We start from the raw sequence: 25,720 nt of genomic DNA on the forward strand, positions 1-25,720 counted from the left end.
TTGTTTCATTCACACATATTTGAGTATTTCTATATTATTGGTCTGTCTACATCTCCAGATCTTTTACCTTTAATTCAGCACAGATTGGCAATTCCAGGGCTGAAATTAGAGTTTTTTTCATTTCAGAGAAGAACTCAGCCTAAATATGCAGGATTTGTGTCTTAAACATGAAACAAAACAAAACTCCAGGTCTGCTTCTGATGAGGAAACATTATAAATTAGACCAAAGTTATTACATAGCTTCAGAGATTCTTCACTACATATTTACATCTATTGTTATATTTTATGTTGCCTTAAAAGCATCTAGTCAACAGAAGATTTAAAAATATTACCTACTACTTATGTACTATTTGGACTGATATGAAAATCTATGCATCACATACTCCGTCTTTGTAGTACTAATTGCTAGTTTCGGCAGCTATCCATTAATCCAGATACTATTGATCCAAAATGGCCTCTTGTAGAAGGCTAGTAATAACTTCTGTGATTACAGTAACTTTATTTCAACCAACAAATGCAAAGTTTGTCCCCTGAAACTATAGCTCTATGCACAAAAACATCACATTTTGTTGTTAAAAAAGGTCTTATAGCACTCACCTCTCCGCAGTTGAAGTTCCTCCCATGGCAGCAGCGTGTTTGATGTGTGTTTCTGGGTTGTGTCACCCAAAACTGTACTGTCTCATGTTAAATATTACCAAAGTTACTGGGAACTTAGCTCCACAGTGTAAACAAAGCCTGTGAGTGAGTCCACACAAACAAAGGGACCTCTCACTGCTCATCCAGGTTACTCTGCGGAGGAATCTGTTTCATGCAAAAGACAGACGTTTAAATCACACCACTTCATACTGCCCTTGTGTCCTTTTGCCAGACACTTACTATATTATAATGTTTTTGGATTTATATAACATTCAGTCCATATTTAGTGGTTGTAAGCTTGTAGCCACAGCCGCCCTGGACCAGACTGACAGAAGTGAGACTGCCATTCTGTGCCTCTCTCTCTTTGACCACTACATTCATTCTAGGCAATGTGAGTGAAATGTCTTGCCCAAGGACACAATAACAGTTTCTGCTAAAGCCACTGCTGTCCCACTGCACCACATGGTATTTTCAGCGATTTCTCATTCAAGTATTAACCAGGCCCAACCATCCTTATCTTTCTGACATCAGACTTTGACAAAAAAAAAAAAAGTGAAAGGTTGTATATTACACAAAATTGATTCTTGTGAGCTTTAAGCCATGTTATAATGTTGTTATCTACTCAAAAACATGCCCGGAGTTGTATTTTGTCTCATTCATGTTTGAGGAATCCTGGTTTATTAGTGTGTCTACATCTCCAAAGCTCAAAATGCTCTGTTCCACTTTGTGATATCATGTAGTGGTAGTTTTCAAGGGAACAGCTACCTGTAGTTCAGTAGAAGTGGCAATTCCAGGGCTGAAATTATTCAAATGATTCTAGTGAAGGTGTATGAAGTTTCAAAACACGTCATGTTTTAATACAGGAGGACTTCTTATTTTACCACATGATGTCAAAAGGTGAATCAGAGTATTTTCAGTTTGAGAAAAGAACTCAGCCTGCATGGGTTTGCATGCTAGGCATGTGCGAATGAAACAAAATGCAACTCCAGGCATGTTTTTTATTAGGAAACATTATAAAATAGGCCCTTAAAACACTGTTGAAGCTGTGTAGAAACTGGAAAATGTAATGTAAAAGGACATGGAACAGGGTCTAAAGCAGGGCTGTCAAACTCAAATTCACAGAGGGCCAAAATTAAAAACTGAGACTAAGTCGTGGGCCAAACTAAATATTTATTGAAAATTTTCAGCAACATCTGCATGTTTTCTCTTCTTTTGAGATATATAATGTTAAACTTTTCTTATTAAAATAAATGTTTAATAATAGTTTTGCTTAAACACTGAATCCAAAACTAGTATAAAATTAAATAACAACAAAATTGTAAATAAATAATGTCTCTATAGCCTATCTGTAGCTGGCAGCCAGCACTAATATATATTTGACATGATCTTGCAGGCCAAATATAATTATATTGAAGGTCATATTTGGCCCCCAGGCCCAAGTTTAACATGTCTGCTCTAAAGCATTGTTTCTGGGACTGGGTTGCGACCCTCGATCTTTTGTCACGATCTGCATGTCTTTTGTCAAGTCTGCAATATACAGTTCTGACACAAGTTGAAATGTTAAGACATGTTTTGTATAATTTCTAATCTTTTTGTAATTACTTTATTGCCTATTTTGTTCCAGTATTGCTGGTTCAATTGAATGTTGAAAAGAAAAAGAAATGAGCTACATGAAATGTCCAAATAGGCGACTTATGGATCCTTTTCTTGCTGGTTCAATTCCTGTTTTTCATTGTTTAAAACTTGAGTAATACTAATTGTTCAGAGAGACACAATCACTCACTAATGGTCAAGTCCACCTTTATTTTGTGATTTATGAATAATGTCTATTGACTTGGGTCACGAAGGTTTGTGACTTTTAAAATAGGGGTCCCCAGAAAAAAAAGTTAGGAAACATTGGTCTAAAGAGTACTCTTAGTTATGTTATTGCTTTTCAGTTTAATTTCGGATCAATAAATGAAAAAATGTGGGAAAAATCACAGATAACTCACCATTCTTGTTACCAGTCTACTTTATTTCAATGATAGCATCGAATTAGTAGTCATGTTTCTCAATGTACAAAGTGCATTCATTTCTAGTACTATTGGCAGCATATTTCAAGTGGTGTACTTCTACTATAATGTTACACAATTTAAAGTAAACATCAAAATAAAAGAGAAGAGAGAGAAGAGTTGATTTAAGTGTTTTTGTCAGTACGGTCTAGTTTAGAAAGGCATTTTTACACAATAGAACTTGTGTTATGTGGAGCCTAGTTTAATTTAGCAGGAGACGAGATGACCACTTCAGACATTTACCGTAGCTCAGGGTTGCCATGTAAATCAGATAATGTGTTAAAAGATGTGGCAGTGTTTTGAAAAATAATGCACATTAAAAAATACTAAATGACAACGTCACCAGTCTCTGCATATTACAGCATGTTCACAGAAAATATAAAAATTAAGTCAACAAAGCAGTAGAACGCGGCACAAATGGACAATGAATTCACACATCTCTTGATCGGCTGCATCCAGTGGGGTCCAGCAAACAGGAAGGGGCGGGGTTAGGTGGGTGGGTGGGGTCGGTGGGTGTGGTCAGATCCATCGGGCTGAAAATGGAAACACAGAAAAGTTGTAAATAAAGTAAATAAAGTTGAGCTGCTATAACTATAACTGCTATTTGTCTCTCTTTCATTTTTCCAGATGGTTACGTGCTGCTATTCCGACATGCAGCTATTTAGACATTTACATCTAATTGTCGGAGTAGCAGCAAAAACATTATTTTTCAAGCGTCCCACTACTTAAGGCCTGTTTAAACGAGAACGGTTGCGGGTAAAAATGACATTATATTTTATCGGAAGTGCCTTTCGTTTAGACAGTGATGCAAAAATCTGAAAGAAGAGTGGAAAAGTTGAATATGCTCCACCGTCTACACTGCCCAAGACGCAAAACTCTGGCCAGGTCTGCTCACGTTGAGTATCAGACAATCAAAATGTAATACAAAGTGCTTTACAGTGATTAAAAACAATCCCACATTTCCATCCACCCACCCACTTACCCAACCCCCACACCTGCCTGACCCCACACAACCAAACAACCAGACACACACATGCACAAACAAGCACACACACACTCACACACACACATTAACATGCTAAAATACATAAAACCGGACATAGTAAAACGTGAGGCTGAATACAGGCAAACCAGTTGAGAAAGCACCATCAGAGGAGTCGTCTACATCAGGAGCAGAGATGTCCACCGCCATCAGGAACCACCACAGGGCCCAGGGGAGAGATGAAGCCCAAGCACCAACTCTCCACCAGCAGCCCACGGGACAGACCCCGACAGCCACAGTCGACCTCCACTCCTGATGCAGAGGGCTCCTATAGAGGAAACACTGGAAATCATCAAAAAATATGCCTAAAATAAATAAATATAATAAAATGAATACAATAGAAACAAGTAAAAGTATAAGATTTCAATCAAAAAATGCATTTATGTCACATACATCACCACCTAGCCGGCTGGCATACATACTCAATCAAATTCCACACACTTTTGCGTCACCGTATACACACAGATTTCCTCCAAAAAATGCTCGTCTAAACATGTAATAAAAAGTGAAGATGCGATGCCACTTTTGCGTCTTCTGTTCAGACCATCATCATATAAACGTAGCCTTAAACGTTTTTTTTTTCCTTGTTAGAGTAGCGGCACTTAACTATTTTTCAAACATTCCGCTTTTCCAGCTTGAATAATATTAATATGATAGCCTATTATACTTTGCGCGCTCACATATCATAAGATACTTGAGCTGGTGCAAAGAACTTGGATCAGAGAATACTTCAGCAACGTAGTTCTAACTGATCACCGTGGGAAACAGTCATGCATTTTAAAAAAAGAGCATAGGCCAGCCGTCGGGAAAATATGTAATCTAAAACAGAGACTGCATGGGTCCTTTGTGCTTCATTCATTTCGTCATGTAGGAGATCTGCAGAGAACACCATGTATGACGGATGATATGTCGGAATAGCGATACTAAAAAGTCTTGGAAAAGCGGCACGTCTAAACAGAGGCAGTGAGGTAAACAAAGTAACTACTAAACCACCATGCACGCATACTGTCTCACCTTTTGTAAATCTTAAAGCGCCCATATTACACATCTATGCTCTAATGTTGTTTCCACATCAATAACAGACCTGGAGTTGTGTTTTGTTTCTTTTCTTTAACACACAAACCCTGCATATTTAGGTCGTGTTCTTCTCTCAAGCAGAAAACACTGTTCCACCTTGTCATGTGAGAATACAGAAAGTGCTCCACTGTGTTTTTAAACTCCACACACCTTCACTACAATATTTTGGACAGTTTCAGCCCTGGAATTGCCGATCTCCACTGAACAAAAGACATTACAAGGTGGAACAGAGCATTTTGATCTTTGGAAAAGACAGATTAATAATAAAATATTACTCAAACATGTGTGACTGAAACAAAACACAACTCCAGGTCTGTTTTGATGAGGTAACAACATTTTAACATGGCTTAAAGCTCAAAAGAGTCAATTTTGCGTAATATAGGACCTTTAAGAATTGTCTTGTATGTATGAGTATATGATTTGTATATTTCCATTTACGTCATTCACATAAGCAACAGACAAAACTAGGTCACACATGTCCACAGTCTAACACAGATTAAAGCAATATCTCCCTAAAGTGAGTCTAGTGGCAGAAGCAGCCCCACCAGCACCTCTGCTTTGCCCGTGCAGCCCAAATCGCCCCCATCTCCGAGGCACATGTGAGGATCACTTAGCAGCTTCTCATAACACAGACTGACAGAAGCTCAGGGGGGGCTGGCCGGGCCCACTGAGATCAGAAACAAGGCTAAAGCTAAAGATTCAGATTAGCTTTATTAGTATTGACATCACTTGCCTCTAAGGAGCAAAAAAAAAGTACATGCATCTGTTGTGGTTATGTCACTGATGTACGAGTAATCAGTGGTGGAAGGTAGTGAAGTACAAGTAGTAAAGTACTGTACTTAAGTAGAAATTTTAGGTATCTGTACTTTATTTTAAGGTATACTGTGTCCATCAGAATCTTTTGTCCATGCAAATCTTATTGTGTTGTCTGGATATTAAACCTTTCTATCTTCATGGAAATCAAACCAGACAGGTTACAGGTCAGATCTGTAGAGAGGCGACCCCACTCACAGTCAGAATACTTGTTTTCTCTGGATATTTGGGCTTTAAAACCATCTGCAATTGCATAAATGTATGGTAGAGCTGTCATACTGTGGAACATTCCAGGGAAGACAATGACATATCCATAGAAACAAGAACAGGACCAAACTAAATCTACATCAGGACCACCACACTATAGATTCTAACCAGGACAAACGTATGGATGTACCTATGTGTTCTATATTTCAGTGGATGGGAAAAAGGGGGTTGGGGGACCAAAAGGGTCTGTTGTGCCGGGCCCCAGGGTTTCAGGCCTAGAATCTAACCATCTTCCTATAAATGTATATGAGAGGAGGGTCCATGTTTGGCTTCTTGCCGCGGGTCCCCAAATTTCTGTCAACGGGCCTGTATTTCTAGCCAGGCTGACGCAACCTAGTGCCTCCGCTCAATTTCCTTTCTCTCCAGCGACCAGGTCAGGAATCAGAATACACTACGGTTTGCAATAACCCTGGAGGTGCGAGTCCGGGCACCGGCCAATCAGTGAAGAGCCATACATTCTGTGTTGGCAACGATTCCTGAGATCGAGGATTTAAAGTCGGAAGAAAGAGAATGTTTGGTGAATTTTATCAAGGGGAAAGACGTTATTGCCCTTCTTCCTACTAAATTTGGGAAAAGCTTAATATACCAGTTAGCCTCATGATCATCACATTACATACGTCACAACCAAATAACAGTGATTGGTTAAATAAAAAAGTGCCCGCCTACTGTCGAGCGAATGAATCCTAATGCTGCGAGGTCAGACGGTTTCCTCGAAGTGAAACTGGCTAATGAATCAGGATACAGTATTTCAGTATAGCAAATGGCAGTACATAGCATTGGAGAAAGATCCCTGGGTTGTACACGACAACATCTCCCTACTTTTTTCAAGGCTGACAATAATCCAAAAAAAAAAAAAAAAAGTAATTGTTTTGTAACTAATAATAACAAAGGTATTACTGTGCTCACTGCTTCAGAATGCAAAGATACAGTAAACAAGGATATGCAAGGTGAAGCTGATTGATACATCCTACATGCAGTGTAATAAGACCAGGCTCTGTGCTGTTTTCCATTTACAGATAAAGCCCATAAAGACAATAATTGTATGTTGTGATAATAGAAGCATGTGTGATGGAAAAGAAGGGTCAAAGCGCCACACAAAAGCTCTAACCTCAATGCACCCTTATCATTTTAATTAATCTGCTCACATAAATGATTTGTGTTATATTTAAACATACAGAAGAGCGAACGCTGTTATGAATGTCCCTGCTGCTTTACACTACACTGCCATCCAGTGGACGATCAGAGTATTACAACTAAATGCAAAAAAATCTCAGCTTCTGCAATGTGAAAAGTGATTCACAGCCCTAAAACAAATAAAAACTATTTCAAACCAATATCTTAATAATAATAATAATAATAATAACAAAAATAAAAATAAAATATAACCTCATATAATAGAATATGTTTTGTTTTAATACCATTAAAATACAGTCTATTGGCAAAAACATGATCAATGATAAAGATTCACTTAATTATAGTAAATATGTCATCGTCTGCAATATGAAAAGTGATTATCAGCCCTAAAACAAATAAAAGCTATTTCAATAAATATGTTCATTTTCATAATATCTTAATAATAATAAATACAATAATGCTAATAAAATATGATAACCTAATATACTACTAACTAAAATACAGTCTATGGGCAAGAACACTATTGACAATTAACTTAATTATAATAACTAATGGATTAATGTAACTGTGCTACATTATAAATACTGTGTTGATTACCTGTGGCTGCCTGTATCTCTGTAGGCCCACTTCTGTACTTATAGTAAACAAATGTCTCTTGTTCTTGTTTCCTAACTTCCTCTGTGATTGCACAGGCTATATGGAATAACATCTCTCCAAACATATATAAAGTAAAACATATACATAAAGAAAAACTGCAAAAACACCAATTAAATGTAAGATGTCAGACTCCAAGAATAACAAGAATACTATTGGGTTTAAGATGACATCACAGCTTCTATAGGTCAAAATATTTAATACAGATCGGGGCAGATAAAATTAATATTGTTAAAATTCAGATTTGTGTTGTTTTATAGTTTGTGTGTAGCTTGTTATATATAGAATACTAGGGTCTACTTACTAATAGAAATGATCAGATTCAACATTTGTGAATTTATCTATTTGATAACCTAAGTACAAATCTGAGGTATCTGTACTTTACTTAAGTATATTTTACAGTGAATACTTTTTACTTTTACTACATTTGAGAATGTGTACTTTCTACTCCACTACATTTTTTAACTGGACTGAAAAGTAAAACGTACTTTGCAATGGCTGAGACTTTTTAGCAAATTTAATTTGACTTTCAAACCCAACTTTTCTTAAGGTGACCAAGTGCACATAATTACTACAAATAAACTTATACTTCACTAACTTCATAGTTCTACCACATGTTCATAAACGTACTTTTCATGTGTAATTCTTATGTCTTTCCTTCTTTTTTCTTATCATGTTTATGTATCAGATTTTATATGATTGATTTGCTCTTATTTTTTGTCATTATATTCATTTTTCAAATTCAAATTTTAAAACCTAAATCACAAAATGCAAATGTTATACTTTTTCCATTTCTATTTTTTCACCAAAATCGTTCAGCTGTAGCAGGTAAAATAGGCACATAGACTCATTTCATTTATGTATTGTTGTTTTCTAGTTTTACATTTCTGCTCTTTTTACCTGGGCAGTAGTCAGTCTAAATCCCATTCACCTCCTGGTCACAACTACTCAGCCGCTTCCTCCTGCAAAACAACACAACAAATTCAGACTTCTCACAAATTATTTTTTACTGTAATCAATAAACACTAGGGATGTAACGATATCCAAATCTCTTGATAGTCTCGAAAACTGTGAATATGCTACTTTTTTCTCACCATAATCCAAATAATTAAGATTGAAAAGTGCTTAAGAACAATTATTTCAGCATGTAGATTGTACTGAAACAGAGCAAAGGGTCATGGTCTATGCAGTTCTCTGTTTTTTAGCAGCACCATAAAAATGAATTTAAGCGAAAAAGACTTGTAATTCGATACATTATGACAACCAATATTGTTTAAGTACGATTTCACAATATTTCAGTTATTGTTACATCCCTCTTAAACACAAAAATGGGGAAGAAAAATGGAGGAAAGATGCGTTTTAAAGGGGCTTCATTCACAGCTGATGCCTCTGATAATGATCTGGAGTGAAGGCGACGTGGCAGGGAGGTGAGAAGAATTTGTGAGGACAGTTAAAAATGGAGGTGAAGGAGGAGCAGCTGGTGGTGGGTCAGAGATCAGCGGCGGCCCCAAATATCCACTCAGACGTGTCCTAGGATGACGTTAAGTGTTTACTAACTCAAGCTATCTCGAGTTCATCTAAAATACAAGCTGTACAAATACACTGATTTAAGGCAGGGGTCTTCAAGTTTTTCCCCAGGGGTGAGCGTTTGCAACAACAAAAGGCAGAGAGCTATCCCTTTTCAAAAACAATCTGTGTATCAATATGCAAAGATAGAAATCCAAGTCATACTTTTATCACAATAAAAGGCATATGATGAATCACAATTGAATTATTCAGTGGCATATTCAGGATTCCTATATCCTTTGGTGAACTTTTCTTTTTGGGAAGGGGTGGAGAGATGCAGGTTAGTGACCCCTGATTTAAGGTGATAAGATATTTGATCACTGCAAACTTATCTTGTAGAGAACTGTTTTTGTATTGTAAATTATATGTTTTGTAGGTTAAAAAAACTAAAACAAACTGTCAAGCTGTCAAAAACTGACACCTGAAAAATGCAAAATGCTTTTTACAGGTGACTGAACTGACTTCTGTATATATTAATAATTCAAATATTCAATATTACAGGAGAAATAAAAGTAATTTATCAATGTAAAATCAATATATTCATTCATATTTACGTTTTTATAAAAAATATAATACTTTAGTCTGGCACTCCTTCATTTAAATGGGGAAGATCTGTGACTTTTTATCTTTGTGAGTTTAAAAATGCTCTTAAAATGCCATTTTCTCACATAAATCTATGTATTTAATGTTTAATTGAGGGGCATTAGGCATTTTCAAAATAGAAAATAAACAAACACATCCTTAAAATGTTCACCGTCTCTCACCCTGAAATGTAATAGTCTCGCTATGTGCACATTATGTGGTCTTGTGTTTCTTTTACATTCCTGCCCTGTCTCTCAGGTCACTGCATCTCAACATTCAAAGTCAAAACAAGTCCCATTTATGCTAATGTGCACAGTAGGGATGGGACGATAAACAATAATATCATTTATCATGATAAAAAGGGACATTTTGTATAATTTTGATAATCGCCAACACAAATAATAGCCATTTTATCAACAGAATCCATGACGTTTTCTTCTAGATCAGGGGTGTCAAACTCAAATTCATAGAGGGCCAAAATCAAAAACCGGGACTAAGTCATGGGCCAAGCTAAGTATTAACTGAAAAATTTCAACAACATCTGCATGTTTTCTCTTCTTTCGTGATATGTAATGTTAAACCTTTTCTTATTAAAATAAATGTTTAATAATAGTTTTGCTTAAACATTGAATCCAGAACAAGCATAATATAAAATAATAACAAAATTGTAAATAAATAATGTCTTTATAGACTATCTGTAGCCGGCGGGCCAGCTCTAACACATATTTGATATAAAATTGCAAGCCAAATTTGTCCCCCGGCCCTGAGTTTGACATGTCTGTTCTAGATCATTGCTGCTTTGACTGACAGCAAAGTAGAATAGTTGTTTCAATATGAAACCCATTCATAATATTAAAATTCTAATTATTCAAAGCCGTAACATTTTTTAACTGTCAGCTTAATTTTAATAGTGATATAATCGTAAATCGCAGTTTTTTTGGCCATGATAATCGTGACACCAAATTTCAGCATCGTCCCATGCCCAATATGCACACAACTCATGGTCGACTAACAGCTCAAGCAAGACAGACTTCACTGTGGCTATAACACTGATACTACAAGAAGAAATATACAATTCAAATGCAAGACCCACATGGCCATAATATCGGACACGAACTTGCAATAGATAAATGCTCTTAACAGCAAATACACCAAATAAAATCTCCAGAACGTTTTACAAGATGCTCAGACTTCAATAGCTGCATCAAGGAAAAACAAAAACCAATGGGACCCACATGTTTAGGGGTAACACACATGAATTTAAAATCTCCATGCGACCAATGTCCAAACAGGGATTTCAAGGGTTTGACTTCAAACCATGCTCAACAAATTCACCCATCCCACCTCTTGTCCTTCTGCCTCTTCTTCGTCCTATAGAAAATAAATAATCGGGTAAAGACAAAATCTATACAGGTTTACAGGAAGGCTTGTGTCTGGAACAGTGACCACGGTGAATTGAGCTGATGTATAAGAAAAATGGTTACTAGTTTCATGCTGTGTACTGGGCCGAGTGTCTATGTGGAAAAGAATGAACAGAACATGCAAAGACAGAGAAAGGAGAGAATGAGGAGAGATGAAAAAAGTACCTGGCTGCCTTGGTCGTCTTCCTGTAAAAGAAATGGACACACACAGATGGACCTCAAGGCAAAAGGCAAAGCAAAGCAGGCATTTGGAATGTTTCAATACATTTACTTTTCACACAGTGTTTTCATGTTCAGAAAATGTCTTATAACATATATTTACATATGTTGTCCACCATATTGAAGCGGGACTAAACAGCAAAACGCATTTCAAATACGGCTGCTAAACTGGGCAGTACCTGGGCTGCATCTCATTTCTATTTCCTCACTTCCTTCTCTTCGATTCTGCAGGAAATGGGTGAGGAAGTCCCACCCACAGAGAAGACAACCGAGGAGAGAGGCTCTAAACTCCTCACTGAAACCAATAAAGTCTCATTATTTTGCCTGATTTCGCCTCCTGAAGCCTCCCTCAGGTTTACTCCTTCTTTCCGTGATTGACAGCTGAAACATGGAGGATTGAAGATAGGAATCAAGGAGAAGGAATCGAGGTAAGAGAAATGAGACGAGGCCTTGCAGGACTAAAGAAAAGACTGAGGGGGGGAAAGAGGGGCGGAGTCTAGAGGTATAAGGAACACTGTAATTGGACTAATAGGTATCCACACTTTAAACCCTGCTCCTATAGCCAGGTTTTTGCAATTAGAAACATCTGGATGTAATCAGGACAGCGTTTTGCGATGTCACCAACTACTGGAAATCGCAGCGGTCACTGAAAGCAGCACAAACTTAGATTTAGGTGTTTTTGACCAGAAAGCTGCAAATGTACCTGGTTTGCACTGTAATTTCTAAAAAAAAAAAAAGACTATGAACAGTACACAATGCTATTAAAACACAATTTGTACAGTTTACTAGTGAAAAGAGTGGGTTTGGTGTTCAGTTCCACTTTAAAAGGTGGACTATGTAACTTTTTGGTGGAGGGTCCATCTCCTGCTTGCTTCTATATATGTCATTGCTCTGTCTGGAATGTTCCACAGTATGACATTAAACATTTCTACCTTGCATTTACACAATTATAGGTGGTTTTACAGCTTGAAAATACCTAGAAAAACAGACATTCTGACTGTGAGCGGGGTTCCTTTTCCACAGATCTGACCTGTAACTGTATCTGGATTGGTCTCCATGAAGATAGAAAGGTTTAAAACATTTCAGACAAAGGATAAAAAGCAGCTGAAGGACCCTCCACCAGAAAAGTTACACAATGAACCTTTAAGCTCGATACGGACTTATCAGCTTTGTGGTAACCAATAACTATACAAGTAAAAGAGTGACTGATTATTAAGCTGCTAATGGAGCTCTCAATCAACTAAATTAAATTGCATTTTCATTCAAACCAATATTTCTCAAACTCTATAAACCACAAAGTTATATATATGTATACTTCGATAGTGATTGTCAAATTAAGGTAGGCGCATTATATATCGACAGCTTTTTTAGGATTTGATAGGAAAGGAAAATAAAAATATCAACTGTGAACATTGTGTGAAAAGTCATCAAACATCTGATCAGATGTAACTGCAATCAGGGATGCCAGTGATCTAAAAACCTCTACCTTTTAGGCTGTAGAGCTCTACATGCTGAATAGGCTCCGACGTCTCTCAAACAGTGAGAATATACAGAACTACAGCCATACCATACTCTATACAACGGTACAATAACCCTACTCCCACCTCTTGTATATAGCCCAATTATGGTTGTATTACTATATTTCTATATTTTATTTGCACTTGTACATATGCATTTATATAATTATAATTATGATCCCAGTCTCTTATTATTTTTACTACTTATGTGGAATTTTTGATTACCATTAATATTTTTGCTCTTTGTTATTATAATAAATTGTGATATGTGAGATACTGTGTCCAGATAATTTCCCTTGTGGACAGTGGGGTAGTGGGGATTTTTGAAGTGGCGGTACGTGAGTCGTGACAGAACCAGGAGGACTAAACCAGGACTAAGCAAGGTCTAAACCTGGTCTAAACCAGGTCTAAACCAGGACTACACCAGGACTGCACCATTCTAAACCAGGTCTAAACCAGGTCTAAACTAGGTCTAAACCAGGAATACACCAGGACTGCACCAGGTCTACATCAGGACTAAACCAGGACTAAACCAGGCCTAAACTAGGATTAAACCAGGACTGAACCAGGTCTAAACCAGGTCTAAACCAGGCAACTCTGGGCCCGTCCTGACCCTCAGTCCTGATTTAGTTCTGGTTTAGTCCTGGTTTAGACCTGTTTTAATCCTGTTTTAGTCCTGTTTTAGACCTGGTTTAGTCCTAGTTCAGTCCTGGTTCGGTACTGCAAATATCATGAGACTATGCAGGCTGTTTTTACCACTGCGAATAGCTCCGGTTTGACATTTAAGTTGTAGCCATTTTATATTTGTCATTTTTTTAAATATCTTATTATTTTATATCTATTAAAACTAGCTACTATTACTGTCATTTTATGTTTGTGGAAAATCAAAGAGACTGTTAATATGCCTTACTTAAATAGAGAGTAAAGTAAAAGTACACATAATCTTATCATAATTTTGCGGTCTGTAGCGTGTTCTGAAATGCACTTTACGGCTTCATAGATAAATTCCACTGTTGACACTAAAGGTCAGATGTAAATAATGAGCACACATACTTTGAGCAAACCCTCATGCAGTCTTACAAGTACATACATGTGATCCGGTCTAAAACAACTCTGTGCCATGGCAGGACTCTAAGACATCTACAGTACTTACTCAACCAGCCTGTACTTCTACATAAAGTACTATCAGAAATGTGTGTGGTGTCGCTGTCAGGTGCAGAGTTACAGTTTATCTAACCCAATGCAATCTGTAAAAGAATGAAAGATATAGAATGCTCAAAATACTGGGTCAGGACAATCTACCTCAAGCTCCAGCAGCTCTTCTTCCTCCTGGGGGGCAGACAGAGAGCAGGTCAGCCAGCTGTGAGGATGCACAACGGGCAGGAAAAGGCATGCACTACACACTGTGGTGAGTTGTTACAGAAAGTATAGTGGAGGAGGTCAGGAGGCAGCGACAGAACTGGGAACAAATGAGAGGTTGTTAGCAAGGAGGGAAGAAGAGGGAGATAGAGGGAGAACGAGTGACAATGTGATGATGTGAAAGGTGTGGACTGGAGTACAGAGAATAAGAGAAAGAAAAGAGAGATCAGCCCAAAGTGAGGACTGCACCAGCAAACCCATAGGTCTGGAGACTATAGGGGACTTCCGCCACGCGGTTACCTCTGAATGCAACTCCTCTTCCTCCTGTGGGAGCAAATCAAGAGATGGAAAAAAGGCCAAACTCACACAGAGTGCAATATAAGTGCAGGAGGAGCCATGAGAAGAGTCAGATATGTGAATGGGATTATGTGACACTCAAACAGCTGTTAATCTGTGCACTATAGTGGGTTTGAGAGACTGCTGTTATCATTCATCAGTAAACGGCTGTGGTGTGACTTGGTACATACTGTGCTATGCATTCCCATCACAAGGGCTGCTTTGTGAAGAAAGAGGCACACACATGTTAGAGGGCCACCTACAGTTAAACAGTGCAAACTACAGGTGGTAATAAGAGTTTCAAAATCCCATGGGGCATCTACAGAGAGAAATGTGGGTGAGAGAAATCATGAGGAGGATGCATCACGTTCAACTTCAACCACAGTAACTAAAAACTGTTAGCGTGATAAACTGACTCTAAAGAAAGAAAGAAACAGCATTCACTAAAGCAGTGGTTCCTAACCGCTCTGACCATGCCCCACTTTTTACATGATCACTTTAACAAGGTTGTTATGTAAAATACTCATGCATTTCATGCATATTCCCCATGACCGACATCTTTGATCTAAAACCTGCCTATTTAGAACCACTGCACTAATTTTACATGCTCTCTGAATATTTTGATAAGAGAAATGGAAATATTAAACTGTATAGGGTGAACACACAGAGGAACAGTTTTGTGCAGGGCATGTGCTGGGGTAAACGGTCTTACCTCTACTTCCTGTTAAAAGAGACAATAAAATATAATGAATGCAATGTTTTCTCTGCATTGTTCAAACTAATCTAATCTAAAGTGAAAAAGGTGCCACGTTGTGGTCATATAGATGTCAGTCATTCATTTATCATTGTATATACATGTGGATGCTCACCTGACCCTCCTCCTCTGCTGCGGCTTGCTGAAAGAAAGAACAAGAAAGTGTCACTAACTGCACAGGGAGAAAACATGTCACACATAAAAATGGAGCATGTAAGGGATCCTTCAGAGCAGAACAGTTAATATGTATAGTGTATAGAGTATATGGGTCAGGGGAAGAGATGGAAATCACAGGAATGTTGCTTATGTTAGTAAACGGTGAAGATGTCTCTTATGTTTGAGAAAAAGACAAGGGGAAATACATTTCACAATCAAATACATACAGAATGCGACACAAGCATAATGCAGAGACACTGTTGTCGATTATATCTGGTGCTTTGTGAAAATGAAAAAGAAATAAGTGCACACTTTAGAGATTTAGAGATTCAGATAAAGCAGGAGAGGCATGTTCATATAAACAAAAAGGAATGAGTGGAAGATGTAGGTGATGCAGTGGAATTTGAAAACACAATCATTCAGGAAGAAACACAATATAAACATGTTAATGAAAATTAACACCAAATTTGATAAGGAAAACACACGGGAGCATGACAGTTAGTATATCCAGGGAGAACTAGAGGAGACTCAGGACAAGAGGAATGTTGCAAATGAATCTAGAAAAGGAGGAAAACTGGGAATGTTGTGGAAGAATTAGACAGGGAAAAGAAACGACTGCTTTAGAGACGTGGGATACATTCAAACGCATTCAGACTTGACGGAAGGAGAAGGAAAGATGGATGGAGATGGGCGGCATTACTGTGTCCTCTGTGACCTCTGTCTGTTCTTCTGATTCCTCTTCTTCATCTCCTTCTGCTTCCTTCTCCCCCTCCTCCTCCTCCTCCTCCCCAGCCTCTCCATCCTCTGCCTGCTCCTCCTCTCCGTGGGCTTTTCCATTGCGTTCCTCCACTGGCACCTCCTTATTGTCATTTGGAGAAAATAAGTTGTAAGCAAAACACAATTATAAACATCAATGCCAATATTATGAGTCTCCAAAACTGCATGACAAAGATGGGAGGGAAATTTTAGTTTAGTTACTTGACAGAGGGTGGTAGAAAAAACAATGAATGGTTTTAGACAAGTTCATATTTTGAAGGAACAATGACCATAAAACTGTATGTATCACACAGCAATCCAAATTTAAAACAACACTATGTAACTTTTTATACATGGTTATGGAACAGTATAATAAATGTGTTTTGGGTGAAAAGTTATGACCAAAGAATGTTGCTTTGATAACACTGTGTAATAGTCTGGTCAATAATCTACTACTTTGTTTCCGAAAGGGTGGGTCATAAGAGTTTTTTTTTTTGGATTGCCTTGTTACGATCTGCACGCAGGTCTGTAACATACAGTTCTGACACATGCTGAAATGTTAAGACGTTTTGTATAATTTCTAATCTTTTTGTAATTATTTTGTTGACTATTTTGTTCCAGTATTGCTAGTTCAATTGAATGTTGAGAAGAAAAAGAAATGGGCTACATTTCATATCCAAACAGGCGACTTATGGATCCTTTTATTGCTGGTTCAATGACTGTTTTTCATTGTTTAAAACTTGAGTAATACTAATTGTTCAGAAAGACATGATCATTCAACAATAAAATATCCTTATTAATGTTCAATAATGGTCAAATCCACCTTTATTTTGTGATTTATGAATAATGTCTATTGACTTGGGTCGCGAAGGTTTGTGACTTTTAAAATATGTGTCCCCAGAAAAAAAAGTTTGGAAAACACTGATCTATAGTACCTTTTAGAAATGAATTCCTACTGCTATAACAGTGATGGGATGCAGTGACTAGAGATCGACTGATATTCTTTTTTTCATGGCTGATGGTGATACTGATTATTTAGAATCCAAAGCAACCGATGACCGATAAGCTCTGTCGATATTTAGGGCTGATTTAGATCATTTTCCCCAAAATGTCATTTAAATGTAACCCCTTAATGCCTGTATTTATATAGATGCATATAAAAATGTTTTGTGTGAGTTTTTAAGTAGATGGTAAATGAAATTGGTATTATTAATTTAACTATAACAAAAAAAATAATTTAATAAAGAAATTGGGGTATGTTGCAAATTTGCAACAACTATAAACAAATGCTTGCCAAAGGTTCCTGGGAAGGTTCTGCATATGCACTAACCTGCATTGGGGTAATGCTGCTGCTATCTCGATTTATATCTTGAACTTAATTTGTCGTATATTTGTGACAGTCGGCATCACAAATATTTGGGTTACAGGTGCATGTATCTTTTTTAGTTGGGGGACCGTCACCTGCTTGTTTCTATGGATCTGTCATTGCTTTGCCTGGAATGTTCCACAGTATGACATTAAACAACTCTACCTTACATTTATTCAATTATAGGTGGTTTTACAGCTCAAAAATACCTAGAAAAAACAGGCTTCCTGACTTTGAGTGAAGTGGCCTCTCTACAGATCTGGCCTGCAGTTTGGTCTGGTTTGGTTTCCATGAAGATAGAAAGGTTTAATACCATACAGTCAAACATTCCAGATGAAGCAATAACATCTCCATGTTGAAAAGCATCTGATGGATTCTCCAAAGTCCTTTTTTTTTTTAACCACAAACCTTTAAGAGAGCTGTGTAGTCATGTTCTGTGCAATTATCTCTTTGCACTTAAGTGTTCAAATACAGCTTTGTGTGGATTCTTTTGGCAGATGGTCGGCCAAAACAAATACTGGCTTGTACTGGAAATTTACGCAAAAAAAGCAAATACGGGCCTGCTATATCAGCCAATCATTATCTGTCCATCTCTCGTTTTGGAGCTACACTGGTTTTTAGGATTAATTTTGCAAAAGAAGAAAGAGATCCACACTGCAGTTCTCTCGCTCAAGCCCATCTTCACATGTCATGTCTGAAAAAGGGCTTGATCTGAAACGTCACATTTTGGTGTCATTAAAATAAAAAATTAGGAGCTTTAAAGAACTGCAGTGATCTTCTTTTGCACAATTTTTGCCTTTGGACCAAGCACGCAGTAACAACTTTTACTGGATGTGCATGTCTGTATCTATCATTAAAGTGATTAATTTAACACAGGATTACACAAAAAGGTATCTATTAATGCTGTGGTGACATGCAAAAACATGAAACGAAGATGAGGAAAAACTGTTAGGTGGAGAAGGACGGGAAATGAACTGCAAGAGAAATAATAAAGTAAGAAAAGCGTTACTAGTGAATCATCTGGAGCTCCGTCTGTTTTACTGTCATCTGCATGAGTCCCATTCTCCACTATGAGAGCCTTCTTCTCTTGCTCTGCTTCCTGTGCCAAGAAAACTGGGTCAGAATTAAGTCCATTACTAGTAAAAGCTGTTGGACTGACACACCATCAGTCTGAGAAATTTGCCAGTGATGTCAATGGTGGAACGTAACAAAGTAAAAGTAATAAAGGACTGTAATTAATAAAAAAAAAAAAAAAAAGATATCTGTGCTTTACTTAAGTACATTTTAAAGTGGATACATTTTACTTTTATTTTACTAAATTTAGAGAAGGCATCAGTACTTTCTAACATACTGCATTTTTGAACAGGGCTGAAAAGTATTTTTATGATGATGATGAGACCTGCTGAAAAGGTTGAGGGTTTATTTTTAACACCAAACAATATATACAAATATACAAATAAAAACAACTGGAAAAAAAAAACTGTCAATTCAAATCAATTCAATTTTTTCTGTTTTTTCAAAATCCTGTAAAAAACATTTATCAAAATCACTACATTTGAAGCCTTATAAGATCTCAAAATATGAGCAAAATACTTTCACTTTTTACTCTTTTAGTACATTTCAAAATAGGTACTAATCATTTTTATTACCGTAAGTAGATTTTTTCATGTCACACATTTATTTTTACTTGAGTATTTATTTGCTCCAGTATCTATACTTTTACTTAAGTAACAAAATAGAGTATTTCATCCACCCCTGAATGACGTTTCGTACTCACTTTCACTGTAAAACACAGATCCAGCTGTTCTCAATCAGGAAAATGTGTTTTACCTTTGATCCGGGAGGAGGTGCGAGACCCAGGAAAGCATACACTGTGTTGTCCTCTTTGGCATCGAAGAACGTCTCATAATCCTGCCCAGGAAATGAAGGTAATAGTTGTAATAATGGGAAATATTACTCAGCAAATAAACAATAAAGTCATAAACTAAAGATAACAGATGTGTGCATAGGCCTGTCATGATAAATACTACATCGACTCATATCAGTGGTGGAATGTAACAAAGTAAAAGTAGTAAAGTACTGTGAGCATAAATATTAGGCAAGTGCTCTTGGTCAATCCAAAATGTTAATAAACCTCAAACCTGAATATTTAAGAAAGTAAAAGTGAATTTTTGGCTTTCTTAGGAGAAAATCTATGTGTGCACAATTATTGGGCAACTATTAATATGAGGAATTATTATGCACTTGTTTATTTTCATCTGTCAGAATAGTCAACACCTCAAAATTTACAAATAAACATTTCTGACATTTAAAAAAAAAAATCTGTGACCAATATAGCCACCCTTCTTCTCAATAATGGCCCTAAGCCTTCCCTTCATGGAGTCTGTCAGCTTCTTCATCTGTTAACGATCAATTTTTTGCGCAGCAGCAACCACAGCCTCAAAGACACTGTTCAGAGACATGTACTGTTTTCCTTCACCGTAAATTTCACATTTAAGAAGGGCCCACAAGTTCTCAGTAGGGTTTAGTTCAGGTAAGAAAGGGGCCATGTCATTATTTTTTCATCTGTAATGCTCTGGAGTACTTTGAGCATGTGAGCATTGTCCTGCATAAAAATCATTGTTCTCTTGAAAGAAGCAGACTTTTTCCTGTGCAACTGTTTGAAGAAAGTGTCTTCTAAAAACTGGCAGTAGGTTTTGGAGTTCATTTTGAGTTCATCTTCAACCCGAAAAGGTCTAACAAGCTATCCTTTAATAACACCAGCCCATACCAGTACCCCACCTCCACCTTGGTGGTGTCTGAGTCGAAGTGGAGCTCTGTGCCCATTACTGATCCAGCCACGGGTCCATCCATCTGGTCAGCCAAGAGTCACTCTCATCTCATCAGTCCATACTGTTTTTTTGTTCAGTGATGGTCAGGTTTTAGCCTTCCTCACCTTGGCCATGTCTCTGAGCAGTGAACACCTTCTGGGCACTCCAGGTAGGTTGCAGGTCTGGAGGATAATGGGTTCCAGGTAGCTTCATGTTTGATTCTTCTCAAATCTCTTGCAATTCATTTTCGTCTTTAATTCCCACACGTTTCTTGCGACACTGTTATCTTTACAATTTTCTGTACTGCATCCCTCTGAAAGCCTTTTTACAATTTTGAGTTGAGTTGAGTAGTTTTCAGTTAAATCACTTTTTGGCCCATTTTGCCTCAGGAAAAGAAGCTGCCTAATATTTCTTGACACATTGTTGGGTGTTGATCTCCTTAGCCCACACCCTCCCTTGTTAGACAAACCACATCACTACAATCTATGGGCCAGCATCATTTAATACAGACAAAAGCTGCTAAAATTTTATTGTTCAACTGCAGATTCTTGTTGTAATATAGCATAGTCTTGGGTCTGATCAGTAATAGAAATGATCAGGTTTTATATTTGAGAATTTGCCTTTCCAGTATATCATGGCAAAATACAGTGTAATCAATAAGAAAAACTGGCACTTTTCCCCATCTTGACAGTTTGACATAAGCACACTTAATGAAAACCACCAATAGAAGTAGAAACTACTAACACAGATTTTGTTATGGTGTTGTCATCTACAGTATGTGTGTGCTTGCATTGTCCACACTCACTCCACAGTAGCTGTCATCGTTGAAGATCTGAGGGGGAAGAGGGATGCCGTTGGTGGGTTTCTTCTCCTCGGGGACGTTCTGCCTCATCCACATGCGATTCTGCTCATTACAGGCGATGTCCAGAGGAGTGTAGTCCACGTGAAGAGCCTCCAAGAAGCCCACCACATCCTGCTGCTTCTTCTTGATCTGCAATGTCAAAACTCGTCTATACAGTCCCTGACAAAAGTCTTGTCGCTTATCCATTTTGTAGAAACAAAAGCTTATAACCTGACTTTAAATTAATCGATTGGTTTTAGAAATGTCTCATATGAAAGCTAAAACCCTCCCAAATTATGCTCAATATACTAAAATAAATGTGCTTCACTGAAGAAAGACTGATCATTTAATGAACACAGAAAGGTCAGATTTTGGCAAGACAAAAGTTTTGTCGCCTACAGAAAATTGAACAAATAATTTACTTCAAATACAAAAATATGTTGCATAACGTCAGTGAATAAAGTAGTGGTGCTGTGCGATCCATATTTAATATCTTGTATGACTTCCATGAGCTTCAAGGACTACATCCATGCGGTTCGACAATGATTCATACAATTTGTTGATGAAGTCATCAGAAAGCAGTCTTACATGCCTCCCAGAGTTCATCAAGATTCTTTGGTTTTGCCTTCCATGCTTCCTCTTTCATTCTACCCCAGACATGCTCAATGATGTTCATGTCTGGTGACTGAGCTGGCCAGTCCTGGAGCACCTTGATCTTCTTCGCCTTGAGAAACTTTGATGTAGAGATAGAAGTATGCGATGGAGCACCATACAGACCATGATTTTTCCCGCCACCAAACTTAACTGTTTTCTGGGTGAATCTTGGATCCGTGTGGGTTCCAGTAGGTCTCCTGCAATATTTGCGGCGGCTGTGATGTAATTCAACCGAGGATTCATCTGAGAAATCCACCTTCTGCCACTTTTCCAGTGTCCATCCTTTTAGCAGGCTGTGGGCCTTGGCAAATGCCACACAGTTTTTTAATTGCCTTTTGTTTAGTGCTGGTTTCTGTGCACTGATTCGACCATGGAGGCCATTTCGAGACAGAATTCTACAAACTGTTCTGGTTGACACAGGGACTTGAGGTGACCAGGCCTGGTGGAGTCTGCTGCAGTGGAAAAGGGGCTGGCCTTGGATTTTCGAATCAACAAACGGTCCTCCCGAGCAGTTGTCTTGCGGGGTCTGCCGGACCTGGGCTTGTCAAAAACATCTCCAGTCATTTCAGATCTTTTTCTTATTCTTTGTACTTGACACTGAGACACATTGAAGGTGTCAGCCACCTCAGCAGTGGATCTGGTCTTCAGCCTCTTGATAATTAACGCTTTGGTCTCAGGGTGGATCTTAGGCATGTTGTCAGAGGTCAAGTTGCAGTTGATGTGAAGGTCTGGTGTGCTGGGGTTCTTTTTATACACACCCACTAATTGATTGATCAGTAACTGATCACAGATGAGGCTGTAATCTAGGATTGGGTGCATCATATGACAAGGTGACAAGACTTTTGTCTTGCCAAAATCTGACCTTTCTGTGTTCAAGAAAATTTATTTTAGTATATTGCACATAATTTGGGAGGGTTTTAGCTTTCATATGAGACATTTCTAAAACCAACTGATTAATTTAAAGTCAGGTTATAAGCTTTTGTTTCTACAAAATGGATAAGCAACATGACTTTTTTCAGGGACTGTACAAGTCACTGATGTATAGGTGTGTTTATATTAGAGGAACTACATTACACTGTTGTCTGATCCATGTTATAATGTTGTTTCCTCATCACAAACAAACCTGGAGTTGTGTTTTGTTTTATTTGCACATGTTTAACACACAAATCATGCATAGTTCTTCTCTCAAAATCTGAAAACACTCTACCCCACCATGTGAATAGAACTGGGTATCATTAAGAAGTTGCCGATATGATGCATATCTCGATACAATGAGCTTATAATTCAATACAATATATTTCAAATCGACTATGGCTATGGAAACTACGACTATGGAAATAATGGCAAAATCATGGCTGTGATACTAAAAGTCTTCGTTAAATCACTTCTTGGGCAAAGTTAATATGAAACACGCCCATTTTAATCATCAAAACAGTGAATATGTCAAATGTGTCGCATAAATGAGTTTTCTTCCACTAAACAAGCAACAAATCTGTAGCACTGTAACAAAATAATTCAGTAAAATATACCAAAAATACTCTTGGTGATATATCGATACAGCAGCCCATGATACTCATACCGTATCATCACATTAAATGATACGATATATTAATATTTCAATATTTTTGCACACCCCTACTTGTGAAGTCACATGGCAATACAGAAAGTGCTCCACTGTGTTCTTAAACTCCATACACCTTCACCAGAATAATTTGGATTATTTTAGACCTGGAATTGCCAACCTCCACCGAATTAAAGTTAAAAGGTTGCTGTGAATTTGGCAAAACTACCACTTCATGACATCACAAGGTGGAAGGGAGCATTTTGAGCTTTGGATGCAGACAGACTAATAAACCAGGATTACTCAAACATGTGCAAAAGAAACAAAACACAACTCTGGGGATGTTTTTGATGAGGTAGCAACATTCTAACATAGTTTAAAGCTCACAATTTTGCCTATAAAGGACATTTAAAGAGGTGTGTTTGTGTGTGTACAAGTGGTGTCTGACTAATTGAGTCATGTGTCTGAACTTTTCACTGATGTAGCCTGATATGTCGTGTAGCTTCCAATCCACTACCATCAATGCCACACATTCATAGGCAGGTCTATCTTAATATTGTCTTGCATTTGTCCTGACAAACAGTCATCAGTCAAGGCTACACACTTTTTAAAGGGTCTATATTACAATTACACTATTTTCTGATCTGTTATAATGTTGACCCCTCATCAAAAACATACTTGGAGTTGTGCTTTGTTTAATTCACACATGCTTAACACACACACCCTGCATATTTAGGCTGAGTTCTTCTCTCAAACAGATAACACTCTGCTCCACCTTTTGATGTCTTGTGTTTTTGAACTCCATACACTTTCACTAGGTTAATTTCAATAATTTCAGCCGTGTAAATACCAGTCTCTATTGAACATAAGGTAAAAAGAAGCTGTTAACTTGAAAATTTCCTCCTCATGACATTGCAAGGTGAAACAGAGCATTTTGAGCTTTGGAAATGTAGACATACTAATAACAAACACTGCTCTAGGTATGTTTTTGATGAGTTAACAGCATTATAACATGGCTTAAAGTTCACAATAGTCAGTTTTGAGTTATACAGTCCCTTTAATAAGCTACTTTACAAAGACAAAAAGCCGGACTTTCTTGTCTTGCCACAAAAGTTGAACAGTAAAAGACCTGAATACAGATTTGATCCACAACTATTTCCTGTACAACCCATCACCTTAAACTATTCAAACAGGCTATAAAATCTTGCAAAGGTTGGACTGTGCAGGGCCTGCTGTCTATAATTGGCAGCCACATTAGCTCAGTCAGGAGAGAGGACTGCGCCTAATTCACTTAACTAATGAAAGGACTCCCTCTGGCTGTGACCCAGAGAGAACCATGACATCTCTCAACAAAATAACACGCTTTTGCTGGCTGTAAGAGCGGAAGATGACACCAACACACCTTGAATATCCAACACGGTATGCTTTTGTTTTTTGAGAAATAAGAAAACGATTAGTAACAGCCCTGAGAACCTTCGAGGCGTCACATATGGGGTGTGTAGTCTATAGGCTAAAAGTTTTGGAGCCCCATTTCAAAAGTTCTACAAGGGTAATACAACTTTTAGAAACTCAACTTGGACAATGACTCAACGATTTCTACTCAACAACAAACGAGCATCAAATATCATTCCAGTGTTTTCCAAAGTTGATCAGATCTTTTATACCATGACGCGTCAAGTCGAACTTTCAAAGCTACTTTAAGGCCAATCTGAAACACAATTACGCACGCTTACCGCAGTGGATCCCGATGAAGTGGCGAGAAATACCTTGATAACCATTTTGTTGCGATTATTTCGGAGACTGTGGGCAACAAGTGGTATCTTAAAGGAGCAGGCGGCCTCGACTATTATTAGAGCACAACCAGAGCTGAGATAGCCCAGTGAACGCGCGCACGCACACACAAACGCAGGGCCTTGGTCTATTTTTGTCCCCGCAGACCAATCAGGACACGGTTGGTTGGTTGGCCCCTGGTGGCTCTGTAGCGGGCGCACGGATTGGCACCTTCAGCTGTCTGTCGGCCCAGGACACAGGCGACAGGAGGCTCCAGGCCTGGCCCAGTTCATATATGGGTAGAAAGAGCGCTGATCAGAGAAGGCTCTGGCTTTAGTTTCAGGCTGAGAAGCGGAGGTGTTTGGATGGTGCTAGTTT

The 25,720-nt window shown here is 37.9% G+C and overlaps 1 protein-coding gene across 7 annotated transcripts; it reads right to left on the minus strand.

The window, feature by feature from the left end:
- Positions 1-2,629: 2,629 nt before the first annotated feature.
- Positions 2,630-25,453, minus strand: sh3bgr (SH3 domain binding glutamate-rich protein). Of its 7 annotated transcripts, none has more exons than XM_055167034.1 (11): positions 25,306-25,453; positions 21,322-21,507; positions 19,537-19,617; positions 18,716-18,805; positions 16,300-16,443; positions 15,544-15,570; positions 14,639-14,662; positions 14,282-14,308; positions 11,409-11,429; positions 8,575-8,636; positions 2,630-3,220 (listed from the first exon to the last, which is right to left on the minus strand). In XM_055167034.1, the coding sequence occupies exons 1-10, from the start codon at positions 25,348-25,350 to the stop codon at positions 8,619-8,621; spliced, it is 663 nt and encodes a 220-aa protein (XP_055023009.1). In that variant the 5' UTR covers positions 25,351-25,453; the 3' UTR covers positions 2,630-3,220; positions 8,575-8,618. The 7 variants fall into 7 exon arrangements, with proteins under 7 accessions (XP_055023009.1, XP_055023008.1, XP_055023013.1 ...); XM_055167033.1 differs by having other exon boundaries at positions 16,285-16,443; XM_055167038.1 differs by lacking the exon at positions 18,716-18,805 and having other exon boundaries at positions 16,285-16,443.
- Between the last annotated feature and the right edge of the window lie 267 nt (positions 25,454-25,720).

This window comes from Boleophthalmus pectinirostris, unplaced genomic scaffold, assembly GCF_026225935.1.
Source record: "Boleophthalmus pectinirostris isolate CB_2022bp ecotype Guang Dong unplaced genomic scaffold, ASM2622593v1 HiC_scaffold_9, whole genome shotgun sequence".
Classification (NCBI taxonomy): domain Eukaryota; kingdom Metazoa; phylum Chordata; class Actinopteri; order Gobiiformes; family Gobiidae; genus Boleophthalmus; species Boleophthalmus pectinirostris.

What these genes read in the sequence shown, in the direction of transcription:
- sh3bgr (XM_055167033.1), bottom strand. Translation starts at nt 25,350, where the DNA reads ATGGTTATCAAGGTATTTCTCGCCACTTCATCGGGATCCACTGCG. An exon ending in ACGATGACAGCTACTGTGGA is followed by an intron (nt 19,618 to 21,321) that starts GTGAGTGTGGAC and finishes TTTCCTGGGCAG; the next exon opens with GATTATGAGACGTTCTTCGA. An exon ending in CACCTCCTCCCGGATCAAAG is followed by an intron (nt 18,806 to 19,536) that starts GTAAAACACATT and finishes TTCTTGGCACAG; the next exon opens with GAAGCAGAGCAAGAGAAGAA.